The sequence below is a fragment of the Mus musculus genome, chromosome 10 (assembly GCF_000001635.26).
Source record: "Mus musculus strain C57BL/6J chromosome 10, GRCm38.p6 C57BL/6J".
In the NCBI taxonomy this organism is placed as follows: domain Eukaryota; kingdom Metazoa; phylum Chordata; class Mammalia; order Rodentia; family Muridae; genus Mus; species Mus musculus.
In genome coordinates this window covers 54,045,451-54,073,398 of record NC_000076.6, presented here as the reverse complement: position 1 = coordinate 54,073,398, position 27,948 = coordinate 54,045,451, and the positions used below count along the sequence as shown (strand labels likewise).

The following is a 27,948-nucleotide window of genomic DNA, read 5'->3' as shown; positions in this document are numbered from 1 at the left end:
AAAGCATAGCATCCCAACTCTGGGTCCATCCTCTACATTATCAATGGATGTAGTATTTTTGTGAAGACATTGTTTTGCTATGGGATCCATTATCAGGAAACGGTCGTGATAGCATTGTAAGGGAGTAAACAGAACGTGGAGGCTGCAGAGACTGAAAGTGGCTACGGGATAGAGGGGTAGAGGCAGGTTGGTTGCCATAGGAGGTGAGTGAGACCAGATGAGATCAGGTAAGGTGTCACTGAGCAAGTTCAAGTGGACATGGGTTCCTCTCAGTCTCCTCTGAGATGAGCCTTTAACCCTCCAGGCTCATGGCTCTGTTTGATCATCCAGCATGCTTTCTGCTTTGCAGAGACACAGTAGAGGGACGGCTTCTGCTATCCTGGGTTGCTTTCTCTGACAGCTTTTCCTCTGTGAAATGCCAACAGTCCTACCCTTCTGAGAGAATGGGACACATTTCTGCTTCTTCCGAAACATCTTTCCACCCCTACCTCTTAGACTCCTTAGTCAATACGGACCATTAGAAGATTTACCCTCAAATGATCAGCATCTGCTGCTGCTGTTTGAGGACAGTAATCCATGAATGGCATGCTCTGAATTCATATGAGTGGGAAGTTTGTGTGGGCTGAAGCTGTAGGAAGAAGGGATTGTAAACACTAAAGCATTAAGAAGCACACCATTAATGACTGAAAGTGGGTTGCGAATAGACACCATGCCTGGTGGTAGTCCTCTGAGAGTTGCATTTTGGCAGTCTGTATAACCACCAGCTCATAGACCTTCCTTATCTATGTCTCTAAATCACAGGAACTTAATTAACCAGGTCAAGGAAGTTTATGTAGCATCTGTCATGTGGTTGCAACATCTTAGAACCTAGTTCAAACTGCCCATTTTTATATAAAGTGTTAGAACTAAACATGATCTTTAAAATTCCATGCAGTTACAAAAACCCTAAGAAGTCAACATGGTATGCTTCAGTATTTAGTCAAAGGCCAACAGGACGAGGGGAGAGTTGAAATCTGGTTTTCCATTAGAATAATTCAAATATAGTTCTTTGTAAACCAAAAGCAATAACTCATGCTATTCTCCTTTTTAAAATTATTCTTTGTCAGCTTTGGACACATATATAATGAATTTTATTGCCCCACCCCCTTATCCTCAACTCACGCTGTTGTAAAGGCCTGGTATTTGGTCATGGAGAAGAGAAGTTGTTGATGACACAGTAGACTTCAACTTTATACATTTAGGTTCTATTTGCCTCACTCTGGGCTACCTGCTGTGGCCCCAGCCCTTTGCCCTATTTCGGTATGTTCTAGTTGTCTTTATACTTTATTCTTTAATCGCACTTGAATGCACTAAAACTTTTATAGTTAAAATTTAGAAGCTATAGTATTGCATTTGAGTCAAGCTTTCACTTTTCTACATTTGGTTCAAGAGCCATTTACACTGTTTTTGTAATGCTAACATAATTGTATTGTTCATACCACATGGATTTTTGATAAGTTCGTGTCTTAGGGGAGGTAGGCTGCTAACTTAAAAGGAGCATTACCTCCACCAAAATGAACTGAGTGAATTTTACTAATACCAGTAATGGTGGATTTGATGTAAACTGTCCTCTTCCCACTCCATATTCCCACAATGTTATCACAACCCTTTCCTGAAACCTCGAGAAAACATTTATCCTGGAATTCCCCTGCCTCATGATATACGCCAGATGCGTATTTATTTGATCTCTATAAATCTGTACGCAAGTTATCCTATGGTTTTAAGAAAAACTGTTAGAAGCTAATTAGTTTCATGGAATTATTAGGAATATACTCTATTTCCCTTTACATCATTCTTTTTTAATTGACAAGTTCTTAAAAGATTTGGAGGGGCCGGCGAGTAGAGGAGGGAAACAGCCAACCTTGTACCTTAGGGTGAAGGCCCTAATTTACTCTGAACAATGAACACTTTCTTTTTCTTTTTCTGAAGTTAAGGGGCATTCTGAGTGACAGACGTGACCCTTCTCAGACTGGAGTCCCTCCACAATATAAGTTCTGGAGCATGGAGTTCTGAAGGCTGGTTGTCTTGGGTTTGTCACATGAGGCTTTAGGACCTGTCAGCTCTGGGCACAGCTGTCGTCTTAGTTTCTTAAGAGAAGGTTTTTCATTCCTGACCTATTTTGTAGATTCAGAGATATGAAGAAATATGCACGTTGATGGCTAATGAGTAAAACCCAATTTATTACATTTTACATTAGCACTAGTGGGGTGTAAGCATGTGTGTGTGTGTGTGTGTGTGTGTGTGTGTGTGTGTATCCTTCAGCACAGTTTACAGATTATGTTAAATATTAACTATTTGCCCTTTTTCCAAAGATCAGATGTCAGAATAAGTTACCTTGACAAATTGAACAAAAAATGCTTTTATTTTGAAGCTTAACATTCCAGGTGAATTTTGTGGGTTTTAGTGTGGAAAAGGACATTTACAATGTAATAAAGCTATCCTTTGAAGTCCTGGCCCAAGGGGCTAGCATACTTTTGGGTTGTTTACCTGTTTACTGGCTCCCTGTTCCTTGGTGACCCTCATTAAATTGATGCTGGTGTGAGCTGCCTCACTCAGGGATCCCAAAGCAAGGGAGCTAGAGAGATTTGTAAAGGGTTCTGTCTTCAACAGGAAGATGAACAAGTCATGCTTTCAACAGTGTAAACACGAGAGTAGGTGCTAACTTTTGAAGTTACATAAGCAAGAAAAGATTGGGAGTAGAAGTGAGTTTGTCTGAATTGTCTTCAGTCTAATGTGCTGCAAGTCATCCCGTAAGTTCGATAAAGGGAATACCTTGACGTTATCGTCTCAGACAGCTAAGATTCACACAAAGGGGCTGTGTGTGGGACTTAGAACTTAGTAAAAGCTCTGAAAGGCAGCTTAACAATATGGACCCTGTGTTGAAACCTCTGCACCAGTCCTCAGGTGAGCCAATCAGCTGAGCCATCTTACAGAAATGGCTGCTAAGGCTTCGTGTGTATAAACATGCCTTTCCAAGAGACTGTCTTTGACTTTACTGCAGAACTTATACACTTGTAATATGTTTTCAATCCCTTAATATATAAATTCTGTACTAAAGGAGGGCTTTCAGTGTGTGTGTCAAGGTCATAAGGGAAGAATTTGTACAGATGCCTATGAAGGCTAAAATGTAGAGGGGATGCTATGTACCCAGGACCTAACATCTATCTCCCAGCCTAATAGGCTTTTAATTTCTTTTATATCATGCATAAACATTGGTTAGCCAAAATGGGATCAGAAAGGATTGGCATGATGACCTAAATAGATGGCATAATGACTTAAATATGTACTAAAGGAAGAGAAGAAGAATATGTTTAGTAGTTTAAGAAAGACACATAATTTGTGTGTGTGTGTGTGGGGGGGTGTTCCTAACTTTTTCCTCTGTTGGTATCCTGCTGCCTTGCCTGATGGTCACTGCCTAGCCATCACTTCCCTTCCTCATGCGTTCTTAAAGGACCTTTGTACAAACTCTAAAAGTTATTGTTTTGGTTACCAGAAACTTGCCAGGAAAATACTAATCTTATGGATTTAAAAAAAAATTTTATACCCAAGCATATGTATTGGATTATAAAATGCCACAATTGCATGAGACCTGAGTGACACCTTATCTCGTGCACTCTAAGATTTTTCTGGAAATCACCAGTTAGTGGCAGAGCTGGATGGAGGATAGAAGTCCGGGTTCTTGGTGAGTGCTGTTCACTGACCCCTCACACTTCGCTTCCTAAATGAAACTCTCAGGATGAGAATTAGCAGGTGGACCATGTTTGTTCTCTAGAGACCCCAAAATAGAATAAGCACAGAACAGATGTGACTCAACTCTGCCCTATTGTAAATTGTACTTTCTTGGCTTTAAGTCAACTCTAGTACTTAACTATGTAAGTTAAAAATGTAACTATGGGTGTGACTCAGAAGACTGTTGTTAAAGCTCCGTAGGCTAAGAGTGATCCGATGGCTAAGAGTGATCCGATGGCTAAGAGTGATCCGATGGCTAAGAGTGATCCGATGGCTAAGAGTGATCCGATGGCTAAGAGTGATCCGATGGCTAAGAGTGATCCGATGGCTAAGAGTGATCCGATGGCTAAGAGTGATCCGATGGCTAAGAGTGATCCGATGGCTAAGAGTGATCCGATGGCTAAGAGTGATCCGATGGCTTTTTCTCTGTTTATAAAGTTCTCTATGAGAGTAGACGCATTTGCAACCATTACACTGTATACCTTTGTGTAGAAAAGTTATAAAGAAGCAAGGGAGAAACAAAGAGGGTTGTAATATATTAGAGATGTGGGTGCCCAGAAAGGGGGGATGCCATGATGCGGGGAGATTTACAAGCTGTAAATGAGTGTGCTCTCCACCCATACACAGTATTACAGATAGCAGAAGACTTGACAGTTAAGAAAACGAAATAGGTTTTAGGAGGTATATATGCATTAAACACACACACACACACACACACACACACACACACACACACACACACACACACAGAGTCAGCAGACCTCTCTGTCTCTTTGAGGAGGTCCTGGAATGTCGGCTTGAGTATCTTCCCCTCTTCTGCTCAGGCCACTTGCAGTGACTTGACAGAACAATGGATACTTGGACGAAACAATTACCTGGATCTGATTCGGGTCATCACAATGCAGTAGCTCTGGGACTTTTGCCAAGGTCCTTAATCTCTCGGAACTTCATTTTTCTCATTTGTAATGTGAGGATTATATTGGGACCTACTTTGTTGGACCTTGAGGTTTAAAAGTGGTTTTGTGCATAAAGCTTAGCATTGGTAAGAGACATGTTATTGGTATACAGTAAATGCTTCTTGCTTTATCGTATTGCTGTTACTTCTACAAGTACTTCATTTCATGTGCTAAGTAATAAGCCATGGATAAAGCGATGAGATTCCTAAGGACGGTTGTAACAATCGTTAACATTAGGTTTTGGTGTACAGTTTGTCCAAATGATCTGTCCAGATAGGTGTGTTTTTCATCTGTGCTGTGGTCAACTCTAATTCTTTTAAATTGATAATTTCCAACAAACCTGTAGCATCTTGAAACGTATATACTCAATGCATACACATCTGTTTATATTCTTCAGAGCATATGGGAAAGATGAATTCGCTTTTCAGTCAGATCTACTTGCCCTGAAGTACTGTCTTCAGGGCTGTCAGAATCAAGCTGCCTCCCTAAGTATTGAAATCAGTCCTCAAAATAGACTGAGCCAAGTGAGTTTTACCTTGTTTTGTCCTTGGAGGGACGTAAAGAAGTAAAAAGAAGATACATTTTAGATCTGGCAAAAAAATTGTATAATTATGGTAATCTCTATAATGAGAGCTAAGCCTGTCACCTGATAGGCTTACATAGAATGTGTACAATTTGCTTGTATTTTGTAGCTGTTGGCCATTTTTGAGGACTCCAGAATTAAATGTGTTTTTCAGGTTTCAGATTCAAAGGCACTCAGACATCTTGTGGTTCAGTGATCGTATGTAAATATTAGCCGTGGGGCTCCTCCATTGGACTTTATGAAATGTTCTTAGTGTCTAAAGATGGGGTGTAAGGGTTCAGTTCATTGCCTGACCAGGCCGGTTCATATACTGATACAAAAACTCTAATGTGAGCCTGAATGTGGGAGACTGGCTGGTCCTTGCTATGGCTTCCTTGCACCCATAGCCCTGATTGGCAGGCCAGCAGCCAGAATCCCTGCTGAAAACATCTTGGAGGGAGATGGAGCAGTGTTGTGTATTTCCTGCAAAAGCGATGCTCGCTGATATTTGCTTTTAAGACAGCAGGGGCCACCCCACCCCACCCCACCTCCACAGTGGCCTGATAAAGATTTCTGTGATCATTAGGTACCTGAAAGAAAACCAAATGAGATTAAGACTTAAGAGCATTTAGAAGTCAGTGCTCCTCTGCATCAGAAGCTGTTTGGTAAACCAGAACCCGGCAGTCCTAATGTAACTCAGGTAGATAAAATGAAAAAGCCCAAGTAGCCTTTGTGGCTCCTTGGCATTTGTGATGAAAATGCTCCCTCCCTCTCCCTCTCCCTCTCCCTCTCCCTCTCCCTCTCCCTCTCCCTCTCCCTCTTCCTCTCCCTCTGTCTTTCTGTCCCTCCCTCCCTCTCTTCCTCCCGCCACCACCCCCTCGCAGATATCCAGCCCCCATGTTGTAGCACTGTTCTCTTAGTAATGATAGCAGGCAACATGATGTTAACTTGTATTTTCATTTTTAATGTATTTCTGTATGTTTTTTTTTATTATTATACTGTCTAACCTCTAGATCCTCCTGTGTATGTTTTTTATGAGAACTTGGTGTGGAGGTAGGTTTGGAACTGAGATGGAAACTAAACAAACAACACCCAGTTATAAAACAATGAGCCTTAATAATAGTACAACATACTCTAAGACATGTTTTGTTGCCACACTCCTGAGGAAGCCTGTTTGCATAGGCCAAAAGTTTACAAGAAAGGGTGTGGCAGTAATTTATACATAGGCCTATGAATGACTGTGGTTGAGACATGAACTCATGACATGCAAACACCACAGTGGTTGCAGGAGCCTCTGTATTGTCAGAGCCTTCTTCATTGAATGTTCTTTTCAGGATCTCATGAGGAACACTATATCCTGAGGGTCAAGAGAACCTCAAAGACAAATATTAGAACTCCTGGTCCTTTCTGAGGGTGACAGTCTAGTTTTCTTAAGCTAAACTTTGGGTCATGGTGGTCTGAACTTAGCATTTCTTCCACAGGAATATGTTCGCTCAAGCTGCTAAATACCTGTGCTTATTCAAGTTGTGTGTTGTTTGATTTTTGTTTGTTTGTTTTGCTTTATTTTTTTGGTAAGGGCATAATTGAAGAAGACAGAGTTGTAGATGTAGTTAAGGGTAGCACACTGGATGTGTACCCCATCTCAGACTTTTGTTTCCAGCTGTTCAAACTTTGCCCTTCTTGGATATGAAGCAGATCGAAGTCTACGCCATTGAATGTGCTCAGTAGACATTCTTGTTCTTTGACATTTGTTCTAGCAAAGGAGAAAATACGTTTTAGAATCGGCTAGTACCTTCCTGTGTTTTTTCACTGTAAACCAAAGCCTGTTTTTTCGAAGACAGCTGAAGTGTAGGCAAAGATCACAAGTAGATTCACCACCCCCATCTCTGTCTAATATGTTACCTCACACACAGGCTTGGCCCCACTAAACATAAATGCTTTCAATAATTTGCTTCTGTTGTTTTCTGAAAACACATTTGGTCAGATAAAAGCATCATGATATATAATTTCTTTGGACCTGAGCATTTCTTTTCTTTTCTTTCTTTCTTTTTTTTTTTTAACATAACAATTTTTTTAAAAACTATTTATTTACCCTATCTACATGAGTACACTGTTGGTCTCTTCAGACACACCAGAAGAGGGCATTGGATCCCACCACAGATGGTTGTGAGCCACCATGTGGCTGCCGGGAATTGAACTCAGGACCTCCAGAAGAGCAGTCAGTGCTCCTAACCTCTGAGCCATCTCTCCAGCCCTCATATAACAAATATTAAGATAAGCCTTTGTCTAGTAACTTTGTCTCTTTTTCTTGTAAGTATGTTGGGCTGATGTAGTTCCCTTGAACCATCTCTACCTTCACCCATGGTATACTAAAGGCAGTCTATTGGATCTTTATACATTTGTAGGTGATGAGACAGTGGTTTGCGTTGGATCATTACACTTTCCATAGCTGAGCCCAGTTTACTAGCTGGTCTCCACTTTTAAATTGAAGTTGGGATTTTCTGCATTAGGTCCCTTATGCTGCCTGTTTGTCTGCAGATCTGTGAGTGGTGGAAGAGACTTTCTTTGGTTTAGACTCATTGGCGTGTTAATATTTAAAATAATAGTCGAAGGTTAAAAATAGTCCAACCATGCTTAAGAAATGACTTTTTTCATGTTGTCCCAAATGTCAGCCTTACAGAGTCAAATTCTTCAGAAAGCTTACCCAAAGGACACCATTTAAACTTTGTCACCATTTATCTGCCTAAGTGTGAAAGAACAAACTAACCTTTGGTGGGTTACAGATCTTTGATGCTGTATAAAGCATGCCTTTTATCTAAGTTGTTTTTAAGTTGAAGGAACGCTTGGTATTGATAGGGTTGGGGAACCTTTCTGGGTTGTGATTTTTGGCTGATTTCTTCAAATCAAATGTTTGTAGTTGCAGTATGTAAGATTGTGAAGAGCTATATATTTGAAAATGTGTCTCTATTCAGATCTTGAATAGTCTGCTAGACATCAGGTCTATTTAAATTTGGCTTTGAACTGTGTTAACATGATGAATAATGATTGACATAAATGTAGTATATTATTTTTATAAGTAGTGGTTTGAGAATGTGGTAATTTTAGCATTTTTAAGATGCTGATCTCTGAAGCATGTTATTTTTGTAGTCAACTGGCAGCGTTGAATGTTTTATCTAGTCAACTATAGGTTCTCAGTTCATAATTAGAATGCCTGAGTAGCCCATATTCTGATTTGAGGAGGAGTTATTAGCACAAGTCAGCATTTTTGTATGGGATTCTTATTAAGAAATGTAAGGGGGGGGCTGGTGAGATGGCTCAGTGGGTAAGAGCACCCGACTGCTCTTCCGAAGGTCAGGAGTTCAAATCCCAGCAACCACATGGTGGCTCACAACCATCCGTAACGAGATCTGACTCCCTCTTCTGGAATGTCTGAGGACAGCTACAGTGTACTTACAATAAATAAATAAATAAATCGTTAAAAAAAAAAAAAAAAAAAAAAAAAAAAAAAAAAAAAAAAAAGAAATGTAAGGGGGGGCCCTTGTGGAGTATAAAGGATGCTGTCTTTGATGGCTGGCTCAGAATTAATAAACTGTATGCATTCACTCATTTTGAGCACTTTGGCTCATCTTCATTATGCAGTCCTCCTGGGGTTCCTAAACGCAGACTGTGTTGAGAAGAACTCGGTAGCTTTCAGTGGGAAGGGTAGTAGGCTCAAGAAACAAGAGATGACGATGATTTATTAACTGCTGTTGAAAACTGCACTAACAGAAAAAGTGAATAAAATTATGATTTATTAGGTATTCCATGAGTAATAAGATGAGGTCAGTACAGGTTAGAATTACTTGTCTTCATCTTAATTTAAAAATACAGAATTTCTGCGGCATAGGCTCTTCATGGTCATTAATATGTTCTAGAACTACATGCTGAGAAATGGAGAAAATCCCTTACTCTGCCAAATGACAGCCAGAGTCTCCAACTCTGTGCCTTGCCCGAAATAGGATCCATCAAATACTTGTTAAATGCACATATGTTTTTAACCACACAGAATATCAAGTAATCACCCACGGTCTCCTGGGCTGACAGCCATTGTTCTATTGAAGCGGGCTTGAGTTTTGTTGTCTTTTGTTTTCTCAGCCAAAAGTCATAAGACTCATATCTAGCGAAGAGAGTAATGAATATAGAAAATGACCTTTTCCAGTTTTAAAGCCGTTTCTCAGGATGATTTATACAATGAAAACTGTATTTGTTTTATTATGTGCTTGTAAACTGGCTGTGAAAGCCGTTCATTAAAAAAAAAAAAAATCCTTTGAGCAAATGTAACCTCACAGGACTGAATGTAAATGACTGTGGGTTCTGCTAAAGGTCAGCACTCTCTTAGAGTAAAAAAGTTACAGTCTCTTGAAAAGTCACTCTGCCTTCTGTTTTACACCCAACACTTTGGGTTTTTTTTAGGTGTGTAGTTCTTAAAGACTCCCCAGTCATTTCTGGTCATTATCTCCTAGGGTACTGACTATATTTAGTAAGGGCTGTCATTTTCCGTGTATTTTGATTTTATACACAGTACATCTAATTAAAATTTTCTTTTCCATTCCTATGAAAGTTTTTGAGACAAGTGTATTTTAATAAGCAGTTCTCACAGTATCACAGTGTGATTAAAAATGAAAAAAAAAAAAAAGCTATAGGTGAAGTGTTTTTTTTCTTCCCCATCAGAGAAATCAGAATTTCATCAGTGTGTTCTTCCTGTAAGAAAAGTGGATAGAAAAGGAGCTGTGGTGTTCTTCTTCCCAGGTTAATATTGTATCTCCTAAAAATGCTGCCTCATTCTAACAAATGCGTGGCAGAGCTCTGAGGAGGGCGCACATTTACAGGTGGTCTCCTTCTTAATCTATTCTGCAAATTCATCTCTGTGAAATCTCTCCCGTTGCTCCACTAAGGGTTCTAATAATTCTCCATTTCTCTTAAAGAAGTGATCCAAACTGACATATGTCAGCAGTCGCTGGAGAACGTGTGATGGCAGGGACGGATGACTGGGCTCTGTCGCCTGAGTTGCTTTTTCAGTGGGACGAGGTGGGTATTTTTAGCATGATCCCGGGATAATGCCAAGGCTACTGGTACAGTGACTTGAGTCTCAAAAACGTCATTGCAGCGTATTGCTCTCATTGCCTGGGTATCATGGTCACATTCACTTTTCCCCTCGTCAACACTAGGGAGGACTCTGCTTTCACTAAACTGATGTAGTCACTGTCTCCGGAACACACCTAAATTGGGGTTTTGCTTTATTCTGTTCCTCTTGTAAAAAGAGCATCTTCATACTTGCTCAGACTCTGCACTCTTAGGCAGCCCTTGCTCTGCTGTCTTTAATAAGGTCTTCTGTTTCCAAATCCCCGCTTCCTTTATTATTACTTGTATCTGCCGGTAACAATGTTACTACTCTATTGATCACCTTCCTATGGACTTAAGAACTGTTAAAATGGAGACACATTTTTCTTTCCAGGAGGTTCCTGGCCCAAAAGTGAACGACAGAAAGCAGTTCATCATAAATGTAGCCAAAATGAGGAACAACTTAAGTACAGGGACAAAAATCTTTCCAACCTAGGCTGTATGCCAAAGTCAATCCCCCTGCCCCCCCCCATAGTCTTCCTTTCCCACACCTGTGAAATGAGGCTAATGAGTCTCTCTTACAGAAGGGTTACAAGCCTTAAAATAGAAAAACTGTATGATTCTCTCAGCGTGGTGCTTGGCAAGTGATATTATTTAATAAACAGCATTTATTTGTTAGCAACTAGAAATTGGTGGGAGTAATGAATGTGAACGTCCATTGAGAAAGATATTTAGAACCCACAATTATGGCTCACACCTGTAATCCTAGCACATTCCAGGAGGCTAAGATAGGCCAACTGTTGGGAGTTTGAGGGCAGCCTGGACTGCAAAGTGATACCTTGTTTCAACATGTGTGCGCTCACACACACACACACACACACACACACACACACAGGTTAGCTTATTTTTAATATGCTTTCAGTTCAAAGGCCAGGCACGTCTAAGCCTCCTACAGCTAACATGCCCTTACCTTCACTCCCAGCTCAATGCCCCTACATCTGACCTCAGCTTAGTTGCTCAGTTACCTTTAGTCCTACGTAAACACCTCTAAATCTGCCCTCAACTTAGTTGCATTTCTAATCTCCTGCCTGCTACCCCATGCCCTGTTGGGGAAGCTACCAATGCTCATTCAACCGGAAATCTCACATGACTGATAGCTCTCTCTCCCTTGGAAGCATGGCGGATCTCCTTTCCTCCTCCTGTGTCTCCTGTCCTGCCTGCAGGAACCTGGAAGTCCTACCTCTTCCACCCAGCCATTGGCCACTAACATCTTTATTGCTCGATCAAGAACCAGTTGGGGAACAGGATCTTCACTACCCCTTACACACACACACACACACACACACACACACACATCCATAAACACATGCACACACACAGACACATGCACACACACAGTCAGACATATAGACACATGCACATATCCATACACGCATAGACAAGCACATGTACACACACGCATAGACAAGCACATGCACACACATACAAGTACACACATACATTGACACACATATACATGTATACACATATAAGCACAGGTGCACACACATAGACACATGGACATACACATGCACAAGTACACACACATAGACACATGGACATACACATGTACACACAGACACACATAGACACACACATACCCCCCCACACACACAGAGTACACACACACATTTACATACACGTACATACACAGACACATGCACACACTCACATACATATACACATAGACTCATGCACACACACATACACAAACACACGTACATTGCCAAGCACATGTACACACATACAGAAGTACACACACACATATCGACATGCACATACACAGACACATGCACACACTCACATACATATACACATAGGTACACACATACACAGACACACACCCCTATTTAGTAAGTAAGTTGAAAGCAGGAAGCTATTTACAGGATATAAATGCAGGCTTTTGCTACAGTGTTACTGTTGTCAGAAATCTTGGATTTTTCCCTTCCCACTTTTACTTTAGTTGCCCTTGCTCAAACCCTTGCTTGCCATGGCAAGAAGAAGGCACCGCTTGCCTTGCTTTAGTCGCTGTTCTACAGAAATGATGTTCATCCTCAGGGAAACCACAGAGGATGCTAAACTGAACAGTTTTCATTCGTTCATCAGGGTTGAGTCAACTCTGGCTCCTTGGGCTGGTGTTCATATCTGGAGGAGAAGGCTGGGAGAAGGGTGAATCTGGATGAGACTGGATGAGCAGCGCTGGAAGAAATATTTTGTGAACTGAAACGCTGAGAGTGTTTCAGCTATGTGCATAAATTTAGCTCACTAATTAGGTCTGTGTGCTTTCAGTTTAGGGCGTATCTACAACCTTCATGATAACACATGTTGGTTATTAGTGTGGCTACAGCTTCAGCCACGTTGGCAGCAGAGGTTTCTCATACATTTCAAATGGGAATTGAAGAGTGAAATGTAATCCTGCATTGATCATTTGCTTAACTTTAATCTGCTCACAATTGACCTTGTAGTTTGTGCCCAACAGACTGGATTTAAAAACAGGGCATCAACTAATACTCTCAAAGATTACTTCTTAGCATTATACTCTTATTAAAGACTTTCTGAAGAGCACTAAACTTCTTTTCATCGTGACATAGGAAGGAACATATACGTGTTCTTCAGACTCACTCTAAAATAGCAGAGCTTTTGAACCTGTGGCATCATTTTTTTTTATTTTTAAAACTATTTCATATGAAAACTCCAAGCAGAAAATTTTTAAATATTAAAATTGACACAAGAAATTAAAAGGTCTTCTTTGCTGGTGATGACTGTATTTGCTCTAGTCTTTTCATAAATGTATATATGATCCCTCCACCCTGAATGAATATTTTTGCAGGCTTAGAGTTTTGAATGTCTCTGCTCAGGAGTAAGGGGAAGAATAAAAGCTGAAGTGAAAGTATCTCTCAAAGTTCCCTGTCCTTTGATAGTGCTGGGTTTCTTAAGGAGACAGTGTTGAATCTGCGATGCAGCCTAGTAAAATTAAATGAGAGATGATGGTTTGGAAAGGCTCACACAGGGGAGGAGCAGCGCTGTGCCGTCTTTCCCTTCATGCTTCTCTAAAAGCAGTGTACAAAGATGTCCTTGCTTACACGACTGAAAATCTGCGACTTCACTTCTGTGGTTAGAGTTCTCCACCCACCTGCGATATGGAGAATTACACTATAGGCTTCCCAAGGAAAATCTTAGAGTCTGAGGTTCATAAGGATTTCTTTAAGGACTGGCAATGAACTTTCCAAACTGGCATACCAGGGATTGGTTTAAGTTAACAAGCTGAAGGCTCTCCATTAGGGGAGCCACTCTGGATGGTTGTATTCCTTAAAAGTTTTCACTGGATCTCCTGCTTTTTACAGATGTAAAGAGATTAAGGGTTTTACGGCCAAATATGGGACAAATGGTCAGATATTAGTTTTTGTTTTACCCATCACATTTTTCCCAGGCTGTTCATCGCCTCCCATCCTTCTGCAAACCTCTTAGAGAGAGGAGACACAATGGCTGGCTGGAACGTCTGTGCCAGAAGAGGCAGGGATGAGATTAGGCACTTCACCCTGTCAGACCTCTAGTCCCCTTAACAATGAAGGCCCAGCCCCAGTTCTCAGCAGCAGACAAGCAGTGCTTCCCTTCCAGGAAGCCAGAGAGGGGAATTCCTGACATGAGATTTGTACAAAGACAGATCACCATTCCCTTGACCTGCAGGGCACTCGTGGTGCTTTAGAATTCCAGAGGGAGTAAAGCTGTCAAGGTACATGATTGGTTAGCATAGCTGTCAGCCTTTCCCATGGACTTGCTCGAAGGCCATTTCAGGAAGCAGTGCCTTTGATTGATTCCAGGTCTGATGCATCACCATACTGTGTGTGGTATTTCCCAAAACACTGGGGGATTTGGGCAGATGGAATGCTCACAGGCTGGGTGAGGCAGGAAAACAAACCTGTCAGGTAGGGAAGGCTCTTGTGTCTACCTTCGGGGAAGCCTATGTCCTGCACTCCATTCTGAAGTATTTCACAAATCCTTGGGGACACCGAGTACACTAGAGTATCTATGTGTGTTTCCTGCATTCTAAAATTTCCTCATTGTTATATAACAGGAATCCAAGTTTGATTGATTGATTGATTGATGATTGATTTTTGAGATAAGGTTTCACATAGTCCAGGCTGACCTCACAATTAGTATTTAGCCAAAGATAAGCCTGAATTTCTGGTGCTCCCTCCTGCTTCCATTTCCCAAGACCTATCATTCTGGTATGTGCTACCACACCCGATTTGCTCCATGCTGGGGTTTGAACCAAAGGTTTTGTTCATGTTGGGCCTGCACTCCACCAACTGAGCTACACTCCTCCCTCTACACAGTCCTCTCTTTTAAACTTTATTTTAATTTGAAGTAGAATTGTGTCACTTTCTCTCCTCCCTGTCCTTCCACTACCCTCTTTTGGCTACTTCCCTTAAGCGGGTAGAATGGGGGTGCTGTTCTGGTTTTCTTAACTGGTATTCTGTGTAGTATGATCTATATATAGTTAAACACTTAGTGTGTAGATGCTAAATCTCATCTTTGCACAGATTTGTTTCCTTTATTTTGTGTCTGAGAAGGGAGAGGGGAGGTCAGACATGGAGGGATAGCACTCTCTCCAGTCACACTTAAATTACAAAAGCAAAACCTATGTTAAGCATCTCTGGAGCGTAACAGCTTGCTCAACCTTAAAAGTGTGAATATATACATATATACACATATATACACACATATATACACATATAATCGAGGATAAAATATGCATAATATATTATGGATATGTAATATGTAGGATATGTAACATGCAATATTGCATATATCACATATATTGCATATATAACATGTAATATATATTACACATACACAATATGCATAATACATATGATGTGTTATATACAATCAATATTATTACATACTATAGGTGAATATATATGTGTAAAAAGTATTATATATATTATACCTTAATGATATGTTTCTAGTGTGTGTTTCTTTGGGTTCCATCCCTAGTACTTGTAGAGAAGCCACAGCAAAGACCATGTTTGATTCCTCTTAAGAGACGTGCACAGACATTACAGCACTTTTCAAAATGTGTATAATAAGCAATATAGTAATTATTGTGCTCAATTCTTTTTGTTTGTATGTTTAATAAGTCAGACTAGGAATCACTGCCATTACTCCTACACACATTGAGGATTAGCACTTCACATAAGCCACTCAAAGGCATATGGGAGTCTGTAGTAAACAAGAGAGATGCAACCACTGGCACAGTACCTTACACACACACACACACACACACACACACACACACACACACACACACACACACATATATATATATATGTATATATATATATATATAATTATGCCTAAATGATATGTATATGCATAGTAAATACATGGCATATGTATATGCACAGTTAGTAAATACATACAGTTTAACTCTGAAGGAGCGAAGAATTATTAGGCAATGACTGTGTCCCATTTGTAGAGTATTTATGGAGATACCATGCTAACATTATTGAATTTCTTGTTTAATTCTTGGAAAGTTCTGTGAGTTTTGTATTATGTTCCTCTTTTTTTTTTATTACGTATTTTCCTCAATTACATTTCCAATGCTATCCCAAAAGCCCCCCCCCCCACCTCCCCTACCCACCCATTCCCATTTTTTGGCCCTGGCGTTCCCCTGTAAAGTTTGCCTGTCCAATGGGCCTCTCTTCCCAGTGATGGCCGACTAGGTCATCTTTTGATACATATGCAGCTAGAGTCAAGAGCTCCGGGGTACTGGTTAGTTCATAATGTTGCACCTACAGGGTTGCATATCTCTTTAGCTCCTTGGATACTTTCTCTAGCTCCTCCATTGGGGGCCCTGTGATCCATCCAATAGCTGTCTGTGAGCATCCACTTCTGTGTTTGCTAGGCCCCGGCCTAGTCTCACAAGAGACAGCTATATCACGGTCCTTGCAACAAACGCTTGCTAGTGTATGCAATGGTGTCATCGTTTGGAGGCTAATTATGGGATGGATCCCTGGATATGGCAGTCTCTAGATGGTCCATTCTTTTGTCTCAGCTCCAAACTTTGTCTCTGTAACTCCTTCCATGGGTGATTGTTTCCAATTCTAAGAAGGGGCAAAGTATCCACACTTTGGTCTTCGTTCTTCTTCAGTTTCATGTGTTTTGCAAATTGTACCTTATATCTCGCTATACTAAGTTTCTGGGCTAATATCCACTTATCAGTGAGTACATATCATTTGAGTTCTTTTGTGATTGTGTTACCTCACTCAGGATGATGCCCTCCAGGTCCAGGAATTAGAGCAGTCAAGCAAGTTGCTCATGGTTGTGTAACTCCTATATGCATCATTGTATATTTCTCTGGCTCTTACACCCATCCTTTTGCCTTAAGCTCTGATGTCTGTTGACTCCTCCTCAGTACCATGACTGGGCATTCTCTCCAGGGTCTTGTGTCACAGCCACAGCTCTGTTTGAGAGTGGAGTCAGACTTGGAGAGATGATATCCCGCACTTTAATTACAAAGGGAATCCTATGTTAACATTGTCTGGAAAAGCCTCTCTTAAAAATAATAGCGTGTTCAACATCAATCATGTTTATTGGTATGAATACTTATCTATGTTTGCGCATATATATTAATGTTATATATACACACAGTAAATACATGCATATAATTATTTAAAGTAATGCTTTAAACATTAAAGAAGTTAGGCACTCTGGAAAGTTACCTACATCAAAAGGCAGAGAAGACAATAGAGACTGGAAGAAACAAAATGGGAAACTATGATTCTTAAACTTTGTAGCTATCAAAGTTTTAACTAGGAGAATTGGTCTACAAAGTATGAGCATGTTAACCGAGTGTTCAAAGTTTAAATTCATGATGAGGTCTATTACCCAGCACCTCTAAAACAAATCTATAAATTCAAGTGATAATGTTATTGGCTTGGTGATGAAGTTTTGGATACAGAAGGTGGGCTGTCGCTTAGTGTGTGTTGCTTTGAGTTCCATCCCCAGTACTTGTAGAGAAGCAACAGCAAAGAGCATGTTTGATTCTTCTTAAGAGATATGCACAGACATTGCAGCTCTTTTCAAAATGTGTATAATAAGCAATATAGTAATTATTGTGCTCAGTTCTTTTTGTTTGTGTGTTTAATAAGTCAGACTAGGAATCACTGCCAATACTCATGTATACCTGTTGAGAATTACCCCTTTGCAAGAGCCACTCAAAGGCACTTGGGAGTCTTTAGTAAGCAAGAGAGATGCAGCCACTGCCACCATGGGATACAGAGGGTACAGAGCAGAAAGGCAGTGTAGGAAGTTCTGTGGTGGGGCAGGTAACAATGCCTGAGAACCTGTAATAAGGAGAGGGGAGTGAGATTTGAGGCCACTCTAGAAGGCCATGGAGTTTGCTTCCTCAGTGCGTGGCAGGGAAGGAAGAGTGTGCTACGATCAGAGATGGTGCTATGACAGGGTCAAAGCAGTTGAAAGGTTATCAACAGGTGTTCCAACTTCATCCTAAGATCATTGTGAGCTCTGAGAGTGTTTTAAGGTGAGGATATCATGTCAAATTAACATTTCCCCATAAGACCTATCGTCAAGGACATGATCAGAGACTTGGCAGTGGTACATATGAATGTAGTGCTATGTAACTGGGTGCTGGAGACTGAGAAAGTAACGTATCTTTGGAATGCTTTTTTTTAGAAAATAGAATGTGTAGAACTTTGTGAGCACTAAAGTAAGAAGATGAGGGGAGGAATAGGGAAGGGAACTATTGCAGGTTCTTTTTGTGAGCATGGCATTAGCATGATGATCAGGATCACAGGTGAAGGAAATGTGTGTGTGCGTGTGTATGTGTGTGTGTATGTGTGTATGTGTATGTGTGTGTGTGTGTGTGTGTGTGTGTATGTGTATGTGTGTGTGTGTGTGTGTGTGTGTGTGTGTGTGTGTGTGTAGACATGTGATCAACATGGTTTGGGGGATGCTTCAGGCAGGTGAAAGATACCAAATGGAAAAAAATATCTCTAAAGTGAAATATACAGTACTGGAAGGGTTTAACTCAAGGCTGCAAACGTTGTGATCATTAAATCCTGAAAGCAAAAAAGAATTATAAGGGCATTGTCCTATTGAAAGTGGCAAGAAGCCCGAAGAACAAATTGTAAGGGATATGCAAAGAAAGAGGTGACAGAGAATGTAAAAGAGATGCAAAAATAAAACAGGCAGAGCGTGGCACCCTGGACCATTGTTTGACATTTAATATTTTACAGAAGTGAGATTCAGCTGTGTCTAATGCTTCTGAGAGGGAAGAGAAGGGCTGAGAATTGTCCTTTGGATTTGGTAATAGAGTAAACGGGAGCAGATTCAGTGGAGCATTTGGGCAGAGGGAGTGCTTGCAGTAGAACTAATGACATTGAGAGAAACCTGAAGGTCACCATAGATGGAGCAGGGAAGTGAGGTGATCTCTGCGATATGATGGAGACAAAGGCAAGGTGGACATTTATTGAACTGGCAGGCAGAGAAGTGACCTTATTAGTCACTTCTCTAGTGCTGTGAAAAACACCATGACCATAAGCAACCTGGAGACGGGATTATGTCATTTTCCAGCCTGCAGTCCACCACAAAAGGAAGTCAGGGCAAGAACCAGGGTGGAAACTCCGTGATGGAAACTGAAGAATTACATACTTCCAACATATAACAGGAGTGTAGATTCTCTATCATTAGATATTGAAGGTACATCATTTTGTCTTTGAATTTTACAAAAGGTTACGATTAAGAGATTGCCCTGAGTCTCGGAAGAGACTTTGAACTTTTAAATTGTGTTGAGACTGTGAAATACTTAGGAGGACTTTTGAAGTTGGGCTAAATGCATTTTGTATTGTTATTGAGCTGCGGGGGTCAGGGAGTAGAATGTGTTGGTTCAAATGCCTATTATCTTGGGCATTTGAACACTTAGTCTCCAGTTGGTGACACTGTTTGTGGAGGTTTAGGAGGCTCAGCCTTGCTTGGAGGGTGTCACTGGGTGGACTTTAGAGAAAAGTCTCACCTACTTCCACTTTCTCCCTGCATTCTGCTGGTGATTGCAATGCGAGCTCTTGCCTTCCTGCTACTGCTTACTGCCATGCTTTTCTGTCATCATGGACTCTTACCCCCCGACCCCCAAAGTGAAAATATGCCCATCCTTAAGTTACTTTTGGCAGTTGTGTTTTATTATAACAGCAGCAAAGTAACCGATACAGCCACTCTTCCCACTGTGAAGAAGACAGCAGGTCAAGTTAGGCTGAAGGTTCTCCCAGGCATCTGAAACAGAAGGAAGGCACATAGTCCCCAGGGACTTTTAGATAACCTAAGGAAAGGGACTGTTTGTTTGCAAAAAACATATCCATTCAGCACAGGTAATGAAAGAGGGACAATGATGTATGGCATAAGAAAAAGAATTGCTGCCTCACAAGTTCACGCTAAAAAGGACAACAAGAACTCATAGGGCCTGCCTAGAACTACGAATCTAGAATACATCATGACATGAGGTCACCGTTTTGCTTCTCTGGAGTATTTGGTCTTTTGTGTTTGAATACAACTGCTTTAGTGCTCCCTGTACGAGCAAGTTCTCTATGAACACATCTCAGAGTTTGTATGAGCAATGAGTTTGAGCATTGTGTTTCTAACAAGCATCTCCAAGACCCAATTCAAAATTCCTAGAATGGAAAGTTCGGGTTCAGCTTTCCTTAAATGTCTAATCAGGTGCGCTAAGAGCTGGAGCAATGATTGCTTGTACTGGTAGGTGTAGCTGGGGTATAGCCTCCTGAGCACTGAAGTGTACAGAGTTCACCAAATACCCACGCTGTATCTAGAGGTCCGCTTTGTTATGTGTATTGTACTGGAAATGGTTCCGGTGGGAGTCACCTTGGCTGGGGTTCTGTACTATATGCAGTACAGAACGTCCTGAAATGGATGATTGATTAGCATTAACATCTTTATATTATCTCATTAATGGTAATACACATGAGCCTGATCAAATACCAGCTCATGAACCAAAATTATCCCTTTTTTTTTTTTTTTTTTTTTTTTTGCTGTGATAAATACCATGTCCAAAAACAATTTGGGGGAGAAATGGGTTTGTTTGAGATTATAACTTGTAGTCTGTTATTGATGGAAATGAGGCAGGAACTTAAGGCAGGAACCATGGAGGAAAGCTGATTACTGTCTTTGCTCCCAGGCTCATGTTCAGATATCTTATATAACCCAGGTACACCTCCCTTACTGTCCACAGTGGCATGTGACCTCCGACATCTGTTAACAGTACAGCACTTTCTCCCTCAGACACGTCCACAGGCCATTCTGACAGACACATTTCCTCATTGGAAGTTCCCTCTTGACAGTGTGTGGACAACCTAGATACTAGACATTACACATGATCACCCTAACATACTGCTGTTTCATAATGGGAAGAGTCTGAACGTTAATGGTGGCCAGTTAATGAGGACGTGTGCAGTTATGCGTGAGCCCCCACAGGCCCATTTATTCCAACTTACAAACTAATCGTGTCTTATCGTTCATCTTTTGAAACCCAACCCAGTCTGTCAGGATTCTATTTAAATCTTATCAGCTTTGCGTGCTTTCACCTGGGCATTTTCCTTACCAGCAGGAATTATTTTCTCTCTATTTTTTAAATGATTCTTTGTTTAAATGCTTCTGTATATTTTTTTCTTGGCATTCTTAGTATTCAAGGCAGCACATGCACAGGCAGTGAGATGCAAAGCTTATACTTGGTCCTGTCTCTTATTAGCACTTCATGATGCTACCGAACCTGAGCGTCTCATCTGTAAAGCCATACATACTAATACCCGTCTCGGGAAATAGATTAAGAGTTTGAAAGACCAAGTATCCAAGCCCCCGTCTGCCATGATGACTACCTACATGGAATAGCAGTTGACAAATCAATTATCCTCTTCCTTGTCTTGAGCGTGTTGTGTGGTGTGGGTATTCTGTCACTGTGGCAACAAATCAGGGAAACTATGCTGGCTTTAAGCAGTATGAATTGCTGCTCGGAGTTCGCTGCAATAGGACTGGCTTGTTTGCTTTCACTACACCAGTTCTCATAAGGCTCAAGGCAAAAAGACATCTGACCTGGCTTCTCAATCGGAAATTAGGGAAGCGACTCTGCTTAAAAGCATATTTGAGCTTGTTTTATGTGTGTTGGGAGCAACTAAAGTGATTTAAAACTTTGTATGGACAGCACAATTGTTATTAACTGCAGTCATCATTGTGCATTTTAAACCCCTTAAATATAATGGGATGCTTTATACATTTCTGTAACCAGGGTCTGTGTCACATCGGCATGCATTTTCCAAACGAGTAGGCCGTGCAGACATGAGCATCCCCTTCCATTTTCAAACCTCAGCATCCCATGGAGTCCAGCCTCAGCTTAGTGGTGACTTTCCCTTCTGCATCCCTTGACCCCTGCTGAAGCGTGCTCTCAGTTTTGAAGGGCTTCTGTGATTAGTTTAAGCTTACCAGCATACTCCAGGATAATCTCTTTATGTTCAGGTCAGCTTAATTATCCACAAAGAAGTTTGCTCTCCTTGCCAGCTCCCTTATGCCTTGTGAAGTACCCGACAAGTCTAGGGATTACAGTGTCATCAAGGGCCACTCATTGTGGTTACCTTGTCTAAGTACTTATATAAAGTCAGGCTCAGTGCCCTGCGTACACATAGCCCCTCAGCAGCATTGGTGACTGACTTTGTAGCCTATACCTGTGATTTATGCTCACCCCAAATAAGCTATTACCCAAGAGGTGTTTTGTGAGTTTAGTTATAGGGATGAGAGACCCAAATCAAAATAGCTCACTTTGAAGAAGTCCCTTTCTATTGCCAACAGACACTACTGTGTATACCAGGAAGGAAAACAATGAGAGTGTCCACAGATAGAGAAGATGAGCAGAGAGGGAATAGCTTGTGACCTCTTCAGACTGTCAGGAAGCCTTTCTAAGTGATTATGATAAAATACCTTGTTTTACTCATGTTCTTCATATTTTACAAATTAGTTTTCTTAACTTAATAGGGCTATGAAGGTGCCAGAACTGAACATTACTTCTGATCTGTGGTTCTTTTCATGTCTAGTAGGTAGTGTAAAAGTTAGGAGCATAAATTCCAGAGTAGGACTCCTTGAACTTGGTTTCCTGTCCGCCATGTATGTATCTGATAACCTGCTTTCTTGTCTGTAAAACAGAATAAAATATAGACCTTGTTTTATCCAGCTATTGTAAAGGATGAATTATGTGTGTATACACATGGTACTTAGCAGTGCTTAGAAATTTAGCTGGTGCTATATATTGGGGGTAATTATTAGAGTTGAACAATTTGCTTTGTCTTTCAACAAGGCCAATTTTGACCCCCAGATTACATATGACAACAAGGCCAATTTTGACCCCCCAGATTACATTTGACAATGCCTATACATAACAGTTATCCACATGATGGGTTGGGATATGGACATCTACTGTGTAGAGGCCAGGAAGGCTGCTAATTAAATCATGTGAAATTACATAAGCCTTCTGTTCACCCTACCACTGAATACACACAAACAAAACAAAACAAAATGACCCAAGCCAAATCAAATGTCAGTAACTGCGAGATTGAGAAATCTTGTTATAAACTAGCAGATTGTTATTATGCTTTTAGTTATTAAGAGTACATTGAAAATAATATGTTTAGGTATCATGAGTGATTTTGAACAGTGAGGATATTCACACCTAAAGTCACAAAGCATCAAGTCCTATGATCAATATTAAAAGGTGGAAAAAAACCCTTTTTTATTTCATAGATAAGAGAACAATTTCCTCTGTGTAGCTAATTTTATATGTAACACTGATAGCATAGACAAGAGTATATTTCATCTCTTGAATATAGGGGTTAGAATACTCTGCTCCTGAGAAACATTGAGTGGAGTGTATGCTTTTATTAATTTCATAATCTTCCAGTGAGCTTTTCTTTGAGGATCGTAAGGAAGAAAATGGTTTGGATTTGAGAACTCACTGTTACTCTGTGCTTTGTGCTATAGTCAAGGTGACTATCATAGCTAGCAGGATGGTAACGTAGAGCTTAGGGTGTAGTACATGATTTACAAGGCTGGGAGCATTTTGCCAACTTCATTTCTACTTTTTAAATATTGCATAAGGCTTGTGTTTGCTGTCTTCATGCCCCCTTATACCACAGGCTTATCTACCCTACCGAGTTGGAGCCATCTTGGGCTGTGTCCTTTTTCCACTCATCACATCTCTCACCATCTTCCTGACCTGCTCCCTTGACCTATCACCTCCACCTCAGGTTCACATGGTTGTGCTACTCCACAATCTCCAGCCCACTCATCCATTCCTGTGCTCATAGCTTTGCCCTCAAGATGACTGGTCAGTTACTCATCAACACCTGCCATGCCATAGGGCACAGAGAGCTGGTTCAGGCATGTCCGTTCTGCCACCCATGAATTGCACAGCTTTTGGAGGTCCTTATCCAATTGTGAAGTTCTAGAGTGTTCATTTGTAAAATGTAATCACCTTGTTGTATTGCAGTGTAAAAGGTTGGGTATACCTGATGGACCCAGTGTCTGAAGTGGGTGGCTAAAAACCTAGCACATATTATCTTCCATCCTGTCCACTTGAGGAAACTAAGAACCATGAGACACACACACACACAATGGTAACTTGCACTTCAATATAGTGACGGATTCAAAAGAAGCCTCCTGTGCTAAGCATCAGGTGACCAGACATGCCCAACTGCTCTATAATGGTATTTGTAAACTGTCAACATAATATATACGTTTGTGGTTATAAAAGGACCTTTGTATTATGATATTTAGCACATTCTTGGCTTACATAAATATCTTCAGAAGGAAAGTGTTGTGCCAGTTCAGAGGATCAACATGCGGTGCTTTGTGGAATATTATTCACAATTTTGAGTCTAGATCATAAAAGATAATAGGCCATGCACTTAATTTTAAAAGAATAAAACATTTTTTTTTTGATTTCAGAAAATTTCTATTATATTGCACAAAAGCAGGGTTAGCTGAAGAACACACGCATACTGACATTTTGTAACATGTTCCTTGTTAAAGGTCTCTAGTGTGGTTCTGCGACACTCCAAATTGAAGATAAAGTGATAACTACTTCCTCAGAGACTGTGTGATCAAGGAGGTTCAGGTATAAATAAATGTACTGAGCATCTTCCAAGGATCTGTGCCAAGTCTAGCTTGTTGCCCGGGATCTCAGGCTATTAGGATGGAGAGCTTCTGTCAGTGGCTACCTTGCCACACACTCAGCTGCAAGCAGTGCACCACCGATGTGGCCGCACAGAACCTGAAAACTAGTCAAGGCCTTCCCGCAGTTTGCTCTCTAATCTTAATTCACTATGTCATCATTCAGCACCTTTATGAAAATGCCTCACCTTCAACAGTGAACTTTAGGGGATCTACTTAAGTACCACCATCCAGAATTTGTTGGTCTGGGGAAAGAAAAACCTTCTGTTGCAATGAGGCAGCGTTAAGTATGTTCTGCTGCAGTAGTAACTTTTACAGGCAGGATGGTCTGGTGGCCAGCATCACAAACTCTGAGTAACTTCCCTCCCCTAAATGAATATGATGACATTCATCTTTGGCTACAGTGGCCTACAAAATAGAGACTGCAGTAGAAAGACAGCCCTATTATAAGAGGTTGCCGGTTACAAGTAGTTCTGAGATGAGACTTGAGATATGGGTTACAGCATTGACTATTCAGACCTAGCATGTAATCATGAGTGCATACTGAGTGTAACCCAATGCCGCCAGATGTTTCAAGTCAAGGAGCAGACAAGGGGAAGCACATCTGGACTTGCTGCACTTGGTAAATGCTAAGAGATCTGAGTCGCACAGCTGTGCACCACAGGCCCACAGCAAAGGAGCAAATGCCCAGTCTCTGTAGGAAGGGGTTTTGAAGACATGGCAGAATGAATGGTGTACCCTGGCATCCTGGTAGAGATGAGATCTGGCCTCAAATGGCAGGTGTTCAGGAGGGGCCACTCTGCCCCATCTCAGTCCCTTTGGAGATTTACTTTTTGCCTGGCGGATGAATGTGAGGTTTGTTTCTTTTTGTAAGAACATGTTCTACCAGCCTCTGCAGCTGGGGGGTGGGGTGGGGTGGGGTAGGGGTAGGGGGCAGGGAAGGCAGAGGGCCCTGTAACAAAACAGCAGCATGGCTCTGTGTGGATCTGTGGATCATGTATTCAACCCATAGGACTTTAGGACTTAGGGGACTTGTTAGTGACGCTCACAGGTGAGGAGTTAGTTACTGGGACAGTGACTTCAGCTGGGACCAAGGAAGAAGGTTGGGGGAACAGGGCCCTCATAGATTCTGACAGTTTCCTGGTAGAAAAAGTACTCAACTGCTACAAAGGAACATTTTAAACAAAGGTATTTTAAGTCCAAGTTGGATTTCCTAAGCCAAGGACAATGTTTTATATTCAGTGCTGGGAAGGGAGATTCTGTCGGCAGTAGAAGGTCATATTTCTCTGTTTGGAACAACAGTACTGCTTCCAGAAATGAAGGATATGGAATACAAATATCATTCAAACAATGAAAACGCAAAGTCTAAGAGTGTTGGTTTATATGGAAATCAGCAGTGTGACATTGAGAGTCTACTGGCCTTTTTTGAATAACACGTAGTGTGCTTAAAATAAAACTTTGGGGAGGAAGTTTTTTCCTTTCACATGAGTATAAAGGAGAGAAGTGTTGCACCTTTGAGAAAGAGAAATTGTAACTCTGATACCACATCCATAAAAATAGATAAAATTTAATATTTCAACTAACGCTATCAGTTTTACTAAGTAGAAGTATGGTGTTTTAAAAATGTTTATTGCATGTGTATGTATGTGGTGTGCTTGGATGAACATATGTGTGTTGACATGTATGTGTGTGTGTATGTGTGTTACATGTGTATATGCAGGTGCATGTGTAGGCGTGTATGCATGGTGTGTATGCCTGAGGTTGTCTCCAGGTGTCCTCAATTTTTCTTCCTCTTATGTATTCAGGTAGGGTTTTCCTGACTCAGTAGCTTCCAGTTGGATGAGTCTGGCTGGCCAGCTCTGGGTCTTCCCCATGCCCACCTCCCTTACTGAGAGCACGAGTAGGCGTCCATACCCACAGCAAACTCTTTGTGAACTGAGCCATCTCCCCAGTTCTGGAAATACTATTTAAAAACTCAACTTGTCTTCTTCCAAACCCAAAGCTATTTAACAAAGCGTGATGCAATAGGGGGTATTTCAGGGTTACTCTCAGTGAGGGTAGATTACAGTACACACAATTATTTAGTTATCATCCCCCAAATATCACATAGCCTGCATCTTTGATAACAGGATTTTCTTCAGTAATGTATTCCCTTTTTACCATGTATTTCCTTTTTTCAACAAGATAGAGGAAACTGCTAAACTTTTACTGAGTGAATCCAACTTCATATCCCTTCATTTAATCATGTGTTTCTCAAGCACCACACATACCTCATTTCAAACTTGATGATCCACCACAATTTGTTTGGCAAATCAGACTTCTTGTTGTTATGCAATTGAAATGTTACAAGTAGTTTTAGTCAACAAATAATGGCAGTGAAAATTTTCCTGTATTTCCAAATGGGAGTGCGGCATAAAGTTCAATTTGACCTGGCCACTGAAATTTTACAGAAATATAAAAGACTGATACTGAAACTTGATAGGAACAAGCAAGCCTTAATTTGAACTTGTGATGCTGGCACTGCGATTCCTCTGCCTTTGGGCATCTTTTTACTGGGTAGGAGCTGGGCAGCCAGTGTGATGGCACATCTAATCTACATCAGTCTGGTTCCAGGCAGAAGGGAAAAGGAAACAAAGCACCTGCAAGCCTTGGCAAATAGCCCAAGGCTAGAACTTCCAGCTCTAGAGAGGCTAAGAAGGAAATCTTAGCTTTTACAGCTCCTATTCCATTCAGGGAGTAAGCCATGGATAGGAGCCATTGGTGATCAAACCATACTTATTTGCAGTACTGTGTGTGTGTGTGTGTGTGTGTGTGTGTGTGTGTGTGTGCGCGCGTGCGCGCGCGCACATGTATGCATACACATTTTCCCCAATATATTATTGGTTTACATATTTGTAGAGTCTACTTGAACAGTAAAATAATTTGGCCTTCCCTGACAAATGTGGCATATTTTCTTTTCCTTAAATTTCTGGGAACTTTGTCTCATTTTAAAGCAGAGCAAAATTGGAAAGAGCTGCACTCAGAGCTAATACGAAGCAGTGCAGTCTATTTTAACAGGTCCCTGACTCTGGCATATATTTAATGCTGGGTACATTGCTGGGTACATGCCATCCAGCAGAAGTAAAATGAGGGATGATTTTCTCTTAAATAAGCTTTGTCATATATTAAAGCTCTAAGAGAATGCTTACAGTAATGCATTTTCAGGCTTGAAAAAAAACACTACAGTCACTCAGAGAATATCTCCTACAAACTTTAATCCCAAGAAATTACCATTTATAA

General features: G+C 40.9%; 1 protein-coding gene across 7 annotated transcripts in view; it reads left to right on the top strand.

The window, feature by feature from the left end:
• Positions 1-27,948, top strand: part of Man1a (mannosidase 1, alpha) — a 171,832-nt gene that overhangs the window by 3,218 nt on the left and 140,666 nt on the right. The window contains exon 1 of one of the 7 annotated variants that reach the window (XM_011243136.1): positions 10,282-10,353. The exons of the other annotated variants lie outside the window; for them this stretch is intronic. Within the exon in view, the coding sequence (XP_011241438.1) occupies positions 10,297-10,353 (57 nt within the window). The 5' untranslated portion in view covers positions 10,282-10,296. Of the gene's footprint in view, positions 1-10,281; positions 10,354-27,948 lie in introns of those variants that run through there. 7 annotated transcript variants of the gene reach the window in all.